We start from the raw sequence: 10,456 nt of genomic DNA, 5'->3' as shown, positions 1-10,456 counted from the left end.
TTCTTAAAAACTGAACTGAATTACCCAAAAACTGAAAAAAATCGAACAAAAAAAAACCAAAACTGAAAATTTTGGTTCGGTATTAATCGAATAATGCTCTCCCCTAGTTACCACTTTTATCCAGTCGGATTTTAGGTACATTTTGTTCAAAAAATTCGATTGGATAAAAGTGGTAACCATTTGGGTTTGATGGGTATCATACCTTTCCGGCATCATAGATTTATCCAAGCATTTTTATTTACTATATATAACTGATGTAGCTCGATCTACACCGGTCCCTATTGAAGAGGTAAGTCAGACGAGAAGTGCTTTGAATCTGCAAAGAAGACAAATGTCAAAGAGTTCGGATTGTGGACCCAGGCGAAGAAGCTTCGACGATCAAGTTAGTACCGAGTTGAGAGAGATGGGAGCAGAGTAAGAGCTAGAAGGCTTATGAGAGAGTATCGTTTGAGGGCAAGAAGCTACCCTTATATAGGTATTTAGGAATGGCCAAAACGTCCCCGACATACTCGGAGGTAATGGGCTTCAACCAGTGGAATCTTAGGGAACACTCGGGAATGGTTGCTAAGTCAACCACTCACCATTTCCCTAAGAAATGGGAGAGACTCTTGTAATCGTTGCTACGTGGATGATGTGCCCTCCAAATTTCCCGAGGCCATTAAGGGGGCGTTCTTTTTTTGGATTTTGAGAGGGGGAAAGTTGGACAATGGGATTTTGGTTCCCATTGACCAAGAATCCCATGTTCTTTTTTTAGATTTATGTGGGGACCAAGGAAAGTTTATTTTCATAGGTAGGGCTGTTCATGGGTCGGGTTGGGTCGGTTTACTAGGGTTTTCCCAACCGACCCGACTTGGTCGGGTTACCTGAGATGGAAACCGAAATCGACACAGTGTTAAGCAAAACCGACTTGGTCGGTTTGAATCGGGTTGGGTCGGTTTCGGTTTTGCTCCTGTACAAAAAGGATATAGAAGCCTAGAAGGAAATATCTATTCTGAAAATTGAAAACTGAAGTTTTTAAGATATTTTATGAAAATATATTTAAAAAGTTAGAATTAGAATAGAAAACAAAAGTTATCAAGAAAATAGAAAGTCAAACTGTTTTATAGAAAGAAGGTTGAAATTTGTATATTTCAAGAAAGTTTCTAAGTTATAATCTAAGTAAAAAATGACACCTAATTCTAATTGTAATTGCCTAATTGGTTGCCTATTTGGTGTAAAAGACTGTAGAAACTAGGATAGAGACAACTTAGTTAAATAGGAACTAGAAGACTAGGTTAGGTTGTAATTAGGAATTAGGATAGAGGCAACTTAGTTAAGTCGGAACTAAGTCGGTTCGGTTCGGATCGGTTTTGGTTTTCATACAAGAAAACCGAAACCGACCCGAACCATCAGTTTATGAATTTGTACAATCCGAAACCGACCGGTGCTTAAGAAAATCCGGCCAACTCAAGTTGGGTCGGTCCGGGTTGGTCGGTTTAGTCGGGTTGGGCCTTCTTATGAACAACCCTATTCATGGGTATAACTTATTCGGGTAAGTGATACCCATCTTCTAGGTGGGTAAATAACTTTTCCACATAGGGGAAATGTCGCCAACACTTGAATGTGACAAAAATGCCCTTTTTAATAATAAATTTTTATGGCTAAAATGGTCATTGCCTTGTTTACATGAAAAATAAAAGAACATGGGTAAATATACTTACCCAGGTAATTGCACCTACCTGGATAAGTAACTTATGGAAAAATAAGCGGGGCCTAAATGGCTTGAATGGTATAAGGCGAGTAAACTACGTAGATCGGTCTCCATGATGTTGGATAACTCGTCACGTGCCTGGGCCGCATAAACACTTTGAGGTGATGACCGACATCTCATGTTGGTCCTCTCGAGTTATCTTCAACTAAGCTCAAGGTGCATCTGGTCGGCATGATGCCATGAACCATCTTACTAATGGATACTTTCTAAGGTGTTGCCACGTTAGATGCCAAGGTGGCTTTGGATATCCACGTGGCAGCAAATGGTGTAACACTTTCACCCATCATCGATAGCATTTTAATTATTTTAATTCAATTTGGAATTTTAGTGCATCTAATTCTATTTGTCATGTATTTTTATTTGGGAATGCAAGACTTCGCTGGGTCGGGTCGTTAACTGATTAGCCCAGCCCAGGTCGTCCGGCAATTGACATCGCGGCATGACTGACATTACCCGGATGACGTCCATTTATGTCTTTATGTCTTTTACGTGAGATCAAATCAGTCCCTTTGCCCCCCACAACATCCCACAGCACATCTCTCCGTGTATTGAAAATATTTTCCAATGATAATATTAGATATGATGATGTCATATATTTTTAATATACGGCGGGAATGTGCTGTGGGACGCTGTGAGAGGGCAATCTTGTGGGGCTGATTTGAAGTCCTTTTACGTTCGGGGTTAGTGTCTTAATAATTACTGGTAGGGGGTTTTAAGAGTAGCAAAGACCGGACTGTATCCCCCGCGCACAAATAGTAGGGTTTCTCTAGGATTTCTGTGCATGTTTCAAAAGAGAAAATGGAAACCTCTCTCAGATATGGCGGAGATTCTAAAGCTCTTAGGGTCCATTTCAAGGAGAAGCTTCCTATCAACTCCAACAATTATTTCCAGGTATGTTAGTCTCCTCTCCTCCTCTATCTTCTCTTCTCTTCATTTATTCTACACTTTATTTTATCCGGCTTTGTCTTTTCCCTCCTCTCCTTTCATATGTTGATCACTTACCTCTGTTCGCTTTAGCAACTTCAATTCTCTAGTTCTGATTAGCGTTCCCATATCTCTTTTTCTTTGTATTTAGGTTTCTGAATTATGATGTATTGCTGATACGTATTTAGGTTTCTGAAGCACAAGGGATTGTATTGCTGATACGTATAACTGATGACTAATTTTATAACCATAATTTCCTTTGAATTGATTTATTACTTTACAGGGATGAACCTTTTTTTTTTTTTGGGTAAGCGATAAACCCTGTTTAAACCTTAAACAATTTTCACTGAAAAATTAATGGTTTCTGGAGTAGAACTCTTCATGTTGAGGCAGCGATTTATGAGTCCTAACCATGTTTTACGCATACAGTAGAAAACTAATGGCACTTTCAGGGCATCTCTATGGGCACGTTCATTATTGTTAAGCACTTGAATTTTGACCTTTGTGGTTAAATTTGTACGCCAGCTCTATTACGTGGTCTAGGCTCCATCAAATTTTGTGAAGATTAATGCAAATGAGTACTCTTGGGATGTACATGCTTAGGTTTATGCTACATTACTTTGGCAGCCAATCAATGGGAAAGAAAGATAACCTTTTGGTCATGGAAATCCCAATCCTCAATTATTTATATTTTATATATAAGAAATGAAAGAAAAGCATTACAATAATTCCCCTAAAAGGTCATTATTCTTTGACAGGTCGATGGAGATCTAGATACTGGCATTGGAGACCTGAGTTCTTTGAGTGGAACAATCAGATGCTTTGTCCCTGAGGTATGTTATTACTATCTGGGCATAGACCAATAAAAGTTGTTCCTTATTTTTCTTCCCTTCTTTAGCTTCCACTAACTCATCAACAATAAACTCACATTAATACACCTGATGGTTAACTGCTTTACAGTTATCAGCCATCTTTGGCTTGGGGTTGCAGTATGATATACATGACAAGGCTAATTTTATTGCACGTGGAAAGAAGGCATTTCCAATAGCAAATAATGGCTTGTTAAGCTTTAAAATGAAAGGGAGATGTGAGTTTGACAAGGCACTTAGAAAGGTTTGTCTTCTCCTAAAGCTTAGGAAAAACTGCTTATGAATGCAATGAGTGATATGAGTGAGTGAGAGAAGCATAATATTATCTGCATCCTACAGTGGTTTAAAAGGCGCGCCTTGGCGCACAGGCGTGGCGCATTTTGGGGTATGTGCCTTGCCCAGGTCCTAGGTGCACGCCTGGTGTGCCTAGGCGTGCGCCTGGTGTGCCTAGGCGTGCGCCTGATGTGCCTTGTGCCTCAGCCCAAGCATGCGCCTTTTTAAAATTTTGCACTTTTTTGCTTTTTTATTTGAGTCTTAACGGCTGGGTTGGGGGTTCTCGGAGCTTCGGTGAGCGAGCGAAGTGAGCGAACTGGAGCGAAGTAGAACCCCCTATTTGCTAATGTTGTTCATTCATTCATTTCAATAAAATGTCTTCTTAAAAAGCAATGAAAGTTATAAAATCATTAATTTGTATGTGAGAAATAAGAATTTCAGGCCCTAACATAGACTTGTTTGGGCTTGCCTTGAGGGGCATGGTACAAAGGTGACTTACAGAATCAAGAATGCAATATGTTTTGCATCACATTAGCTACTTGAAGCAATGCGATTAAGGAAAAAAAGAGATTGTGGGTTTTACATGCTTGAAAATGCTTTATATGTTTGCTTTTATTTTTAAATTTTCATTTGAATATGCTTTACATGTTATGCTTATGTATTTTAATTTTAGATAATAGGTTTTTAAAATATTTATTTTAAAATTTAAGTTTATATTTTTATTAACATTATGTTTAATATTTTTTGAATTTTTGAAATTTTTTTGTCATTTTTTTTAATTTTCTGACTTTTCTTTTATTTTTTAGCTTTTCTTTTTGTAATTTTGCGCGTTGCTTAAAAAGGTGTGCACCTCGCCTTGCGCCTCAGGTGCAAATCGGCCCTTGTGCTTTTTTTGCGCCTTGCGCTTTTAAAACACTGGCATCCTATCATTTGAATGATTTACAATAGGAGAGAATCAATTCTGATTCTGATGCAGGGGTTTCAGTTACATCCTCTAGAATGTTTTGGTGAATTGCTTCAGGAAGAATTTCCTTGTTCAAGAGAGCAAAGCAGATTCACAAGAAAGTTTGCTGGTCATTGCATTCTAATATCTCTAACCTCCAATATCTAATACTTAAATCTCTTTAATATGCTCCAAAGCTCCATTTGGTTTGCAGGAAACGGATGGGAATATTCCATTTTTGTGTGTTTGTTTTGAGAAAAGCACGGGGATGGGACGAGAAAGTAATGGGATGTGGGTTCTCAAAATTGAAGATACAGGGTTGCACCAAATCAGTATGCCCCCAGTGATAGAGAGATCGTGGTGAGAAAAAAATATCGAGCCTTGTCAGAACCATATGTTGTCTCCTCCATTGGACTCTGAAACTCTTCTCCAACAGTTCAAACTTTGGTGCCATTTGTCATTGTTTAGGTCGAAAGTACAATGTACAACTGATCTATTTTCCATGGATTCTGACAACCATGGAGAGTTTTCTGATTATGAGTCTTTCATTATTTCTATCATTTATTGGGGTCTATGGGTAAAGGGAGAAATAGAGGAATGAGAGAAGGGTTTCTTGGCTTCTGTCGATTAGGGGAAAAAAAACCTAGATCTTTCCCTGTCACTGTACCCCCATTCTCCATGCCATCAAATCACCTCCATAATCATAGCACCACTGCTACTTATTAGCCAGTCCCCGTTGTAGAACTAAGAGGAAGGGCTTCTTCTTCATTGTAGCATCACTGCTACTTGTTTAATTCTTCTGTTAACTAATGACAGACACTGCTGGGTGATGTGATGGCTTGGTTTTCTTTAATTGCTCTGCTAAATAACACTAGACACTATTGGGTGATGCTGAAATATGTTCATTGTCCTTCATTTTTTGGAATAAGAGTTGAGATTTATTCTTTGTTCCTATTAACAGTGAATGGTAGTTTGGATCTCTATGTCCTGTCAATCATCCTGAACTTTTGCATTTGTTTTTGTGTCTTTGAGATGTCTGGGTTGATTTCCTAGTGCCCTTATTTGGTTGATTTTCCTTCAAATTGAATTGTGTGATCATTTTTTTTTCCTTTTTATATTTGTGAGTCTATTCTAATAAATTGTCTTTATTTTTTCACAAACCAAACATGGGGAAATGAATATCCCCACTATTTTCCCTTGTGTAGCCAAATTATGGAAAATGAAAATTTCCTTCTTTCTCATCTCATCTCATCTCATCCCATCCTATCCCATCGTATTCCACTCCACCCAAGTATTCCAGCAAACTTAAATGGAGCCCAACAGTTACATCCAGGAAAGTTCTTCACTTTATGTGATGCCAATAAAGGGTCATTACACGATGATAATCCAGGCTGTGGGGTCTTGGGAGGGGTAGACTGGATACTTATGATACCCAGATACCAATACATGCTAGCATACTGGTGTTGGATATGATACCAGATTCTACATGGGTACTTTTAGATGTACCCTATTTCATTAACAATTTAACACTTCTGCAATATTTGAAAATGGTATGTTTTAACAAATTATTCCATAAAAAAATCTGCACATGTTATAAATTTAATAAAATTTGGCAAGACATAAGTTTTGAGCTTCAAAAGCTAGATAATGTGAGCATTTTACATGGGATATCTGTCATGTCCCAAATCTAAGGAAATTGAGTCATATTCCCATTTCCCATGTGTCTGTCCATATCCGTAACTGGACATCATAGCTAGATATTTTCTTTTGCACCAAGTGACCAATCTCAGACTCCATCCCATGCTTGCCAATCCAAGATTTAACAATTGCAAAGCTTTTAAATGATGTTTATACCACTAAAGAAAATCAGGGGCTGTAGTTGATGATACACTTAATTCTTATAATCTTATGCACCTTCAATGTTGCTGATATCTTTTGCAGAGAAAGCCAAAAGGAGCTACTGAATTGGTTTGGAGTATATTCAATTTTAAGAAGGATCAAGATTTAAGGTTAAAAATAGGATATGAAGTCTTTGAAAAGGTCTCTCTCTCTCTCTATCTATCTATATATATATATATCTATGATTAGACTTAATCCTAGGCTAGCCGAGCAAGGATGGCAACATTGTATTTATTCACATTTACAGACTTTTTTAACCTTTAATAGATTGCATCCAATATAGTGGTTTGTTGGTTTTCTTTCTAAAAAATGCCCTTATTTATCGTTGAGTTTCTTGTGTTTTGTGATTTTACTGCAGGTGCCATACCTCCAGATTCGGGAAAACAATTGGACCCTTAATGCAGACATTAATGGTAGATGGAACGTGAGATTTGACTTGTAAAAAGGCAAAACCAAGCTTGTTGGAGGCAAAATTGGTTGCGCTTCAGTTTTTTTTCTTCCATGATTTTACTTATTCGAAAGTGTCGGGACAAAACGTTGTTTATGTTCCATGTTACAGACTTAAATAATTATTTTATTGAAACTTTTTTGCCTTGTATTCTAAATTTTCTCGTCTTTGGTGTGATCATGGGCATGGATTGCCAAGTAGTGGGCCCCCAAAAGAAATCAATTGTTTTGCCAAATCCAACTCCCCCCCCCCAAAAAAAAAATGAAGTATGCCAAAATACTGAAGGGTTGAATTGAACAGATTCGTGTCGAAAGGCCTTTGGCTTATTCTATTTATCTCGTTATTCCATGTGGAAGGATGCCAAAATACGAAGGGTTTCACTTTCATTCATATTGGAAGAGAGACTATTATATGATCTTTTGCCCCCGAAGAGGTTTTATTCATTCCTTGGTGGTGGGGACGGTGGGGGCAACTCATGAGGTCGTCGTCAAAACTCAATTCTCAATAGATCGGTGGAAGAGGGGCCGAGGTGTCTGACAATTTGCACATGCATGTGCAGAGTGCAGGCTCTCAATTAAAGAGATGATGCGCTTGAGCATTCATGTTGTTGTTGTTGTTGTACAAGCATTAGTAGTAGTAGTAGGCTTCGGTTCGACTTCGACTTAGTGAGTCTTGGCTCTTCTCTTGCCAGTTGCCACATCAAACTATGGACTCTTTTACGGATCTTAAATTAAATATGGGGGGCTGCTTTAGGACCCAAAAAGGAGTCTAGGGTCCTTTCCTTTGTTCCGGGTTCCGGGGCCCAGCACCTATCATCAAATGGGTCCCCATCTCATCATAGAGACTATAACTGGGTTATAAATCAGATTGAAACATGATGGCGCTGCCAATTTTGATGTTGAAGTAAACCTCTCTTCTATCTGTTGGAATGTTGAGAAAAATTAGTGGTTTCATTACTCACATGGTGGAATTGGGAACTCATATCCAATCCTTAATTCTTGCTGATATATACCTTTTTTTTATGTAGGCAATTCGATAGATTTGATGGATGAGACTCCAAAAGGTCACCACATTATCTACTATAATAACAACAACAACAGCATGACAAAATAATGTTATCTCAAAAGAGGAAAGAGTATGCAAACAGTGAATCATCTGCAACATCCACCGAATACAAACTTTTTTTTTTCGTTGATGTATCTCCATGCAATAAATGAAGCGTCGGCCATAACTTAGTGGTTTATTAAGGGGGCGTTTGGTTGGCTACTGGTAAGTCGCTTTATTATTGAGTGCCTGTTTGGAACCAAACACCACTCCAGAAGGGTGGTAGAAAGTAAAAGTTTTTTTTTAATGAATGATGATAAATAGCATATATCATAAACCTACTAAGAACCAAACACCACCCAATTTCCTCACTAGACCTGGCAAAAAGTTGATCCAACCCGCAAACCTGACCCAAACCAATAAAAAAAATAGGGTTAGGGTCTCATATTTAGCAACCCGAATGTCAAAATGACCCAACCCAACCAACCCGAAAAATCTAGATTGGGTTGGGTCATGGGTCAACCTGTTGACCCGATTGTCAAGTCTAATTGAGATTATTTATGCATTGTTAGAAGTTTCCACTCTTTAATTTTTTCTATTTAGTCTTTACTTTTTATTGTTTACTTTTTAAATTGTTAAATGTTCAAGTTTTTATTTTATATTTGGAATTTTAAGATTAATTCTTTTAATTGACATTTTTTTTGTAATTTTTCTTTATTTTTTTTAATTTCAATGATTTTTTGGGATGACCCAAATTGACTCATTGATCAACCCTAACCCGAACATTTAGGGTTAGGGTCTAACATTTGACAACCCAACCCGACCCAAAAGCAATCCAAAATACCTTGACCCAACCCGAACCGACCCACCCAACCCGATTGCCAGGTCTTTGTCTAACCTTCAGAGACTTATAGCCGAAAAAAAGGAAAATGTAAAATCATTATTTAGGGTATGGACAGTTTATCAGAGAGACTTGGTTCAATGATGGGTCCAGATGTCCCGATTATTTAGGGCAAAGTTGAACAAATTCTTGGTTCATAAGCTTGGGGGGTAAACTCGTGACTCATGAGAAAGAAATCAAGGATGAATAATGCATAGAGAAGAGAGAGGAAGAGTTGTTCATTCGGCCAAACTTTGTAATTATTAGTTAGACCTCAATAACTTTTCCTTTTCTCAAAGGGTGGGTTAGCCATAACTTAAGCATAGGTGAGACTTGAGAGGATAAAAATCATCAATCAATGCTCTATCATCCTTGGGATATTAGTTTGGACGAAACTTGGGTTGGGCCTGCTACTGCTACCCGCCTACCCGTTCATCTTTATTTTATTTGGTTTTTAACTTTTAACTTTAAAATGTAAGGTGGTTCCCTTTTCTATTTTCTTCTTCTCCTTCTAAACTTCGGCTATAAAAGCACTTTGACAGTTGATACCGCATACATGAAAAAACCCTTTTGAAGTATCATGACTATTCCGTTAAGGATTCTTGCCGGCGTCAATTCGTCGTCGTCGAACCCGCCTAGCTCCGTCGAGGTGGATTCTGACTTCGTCGTTATCCTTGCAGCCCTTTTATGCGCTCTAATTTGCGTCGTCGGCCTCGTAGCCGTAGCTCGTTGCGCTTGGCTCCGCCGTGCCTCGGGCGGTGCCGCTAGAACCGGCCGTACTCAACCTCAGCCTCCGGCCAACAAAGGCCTGAAAAAGAAAATCCTCAAGTCGCTCCCAAAACAAACTTTCAATGGGGACATCAACGGAAAGGGGAAACTCGCCGACGCCGACTGTGCTATTTGCTTAACGGAATTCGTGCAGGGGGATGAAATCCGAGTATTGCCGCAGTGCGGGCACGCGTTCCACGTCGGTTGTATAGACACGTGGCTGGGATCCCACTCCTCCTGTCCGTCGTGTCGTCAGGTTCTGGTGGTTGCGAGGTGTCAAAAGTGCGGGGGGTTCCCGGAGAGCTCCGGCACGACAGCGGCACATGAAACGGAGTTGGGATTGAAAGCTAGAGAAGATGATGTCAACAGGTTCTTGCCTTGACATGGGTTTTTCTGTCTCCCTTAGCTCTTATTACCCTTCTGATTCCCTCCCTCCCTGTATTTGTATGATCTTCTCTGTTTTTTTTTTTTTTTTTCAATTTATAAAACTAGACTAGACTAGAGTTCTGAAATCTGAACTCTTTTTATTTTCATGATTTTAATTTTAATTTTGTCTGTACCTATTAATTTGGTCATTTCACTTCTGTATGTAATTTAGAATTTATACTAGTAAACAGCTGATAATTAACGTTTTGTACTTTTATTGCCGATTTTCTCA

General features: G+C 38.7%; 2 protein-coding genes across 3 annotated transcripts; both read left to right on the top strand.

Moving 5' to 3' along the window:
• Positions 1 to 2,416: 2,416 nt before the first annotated feature.
• Positions 2,417 to 7,263, top strand: LOC104603799 (outer envelope pore protein 21, chloroplastic-like). Of its 2 annotated transcripts, XM_010267948.3 has the most exons (5): positions 2,441 to 2,641; positions 3,433 to 3,507; positions 3,635 to 3,787; positions 6,701 to 6,799; positions 7,017 to 7,263. In XM_010267948.3, exons 1-5 carry the CDS (start codon positions 2,549 to 2,551, stop codon positions 7,098 to 7,100), a joined length of 504 nt encoding a protein of 167 aa, XP_010266250.1. In that variant the 5' UTR covers positions 2,441 to 2,548; the 3' UTR covers positions 7,101 to 7,263. The 2 variants fall into 2 exon arrangements, with proteins under 2 accessions (XP_010266251.1, XP_010266250.1); XM_010267949.3 differs by lacking the exon at positions 6,701 to 6,799 and having other exon boundaries at positions 2,417 to 2,641.
• Positions 7,264 to 9,494: 2,231 nt separating this feature from the next.
• LOC104603801 (RING-H2 finger protein ATL80) lies at positions 9,495 to 10,456 on the top strand. Its single transcript, XM_010267950.3, has one exon. The coding sequence runs from the start codon at positions 9,611 to 9,613 to the stop codon at positions 10,178 to 10,180; it is 570 nt and encodes a 189-aa protein (XP_010266252.1). The 5' UTR covers positions 9,495 to 9,610; the 3' UTR covers positions 10,181 to 10,456.

This window comes from Nelumbo nucifera, chromosome 5 (assembly GCF_055504915.1).
Source record: "Nelumbo nucifera cultivar China Antique chromosome 5, China Antique-T2T, whole genome shotgun sequence".
Lineage (NCBI taxonomy): Eukaryota > Viridiplantae > Streptophyta > Magnoliopsida > Proteales > Nelumbonaceae > Nelumbo > Nelumbo nucifera.
This window is presented reverse-complemented; position numbering and strand designations above follow the sequence as displayed.

Bases quoted from the DNA above. Each gene is read 5' to 3' on its own strand.
- LOC104603799 (XM_010267948.3), top strand. From the start codon at position 2,549: ATGGAAACCTCTCTCAGATATGGCGGAGATTCTAAAGCTCTTAGGGTC. The intron at 2,642-3,432 runs GTATGTTAGTCT...ATTCTTTGACAG, and splicing joins ACTCCAACAATTATTTCCAG to GTCGATGGAGATCTAGATAC. The intron at 6,800-7,016 runs GTCTCTCTCTCT...ATTTTACTGCAG, and splicing joins GATATGAAGTCTTTGAAAAG to GTGCCATACCTCCAGATTCG.
- LOC104603801 (XM_010267950.3), top strand. From the start codon at position 9,611: ATGACTATTCCGTTAAGGATTCTTGCCGGCGTCAATTCGTCGTCGTCG.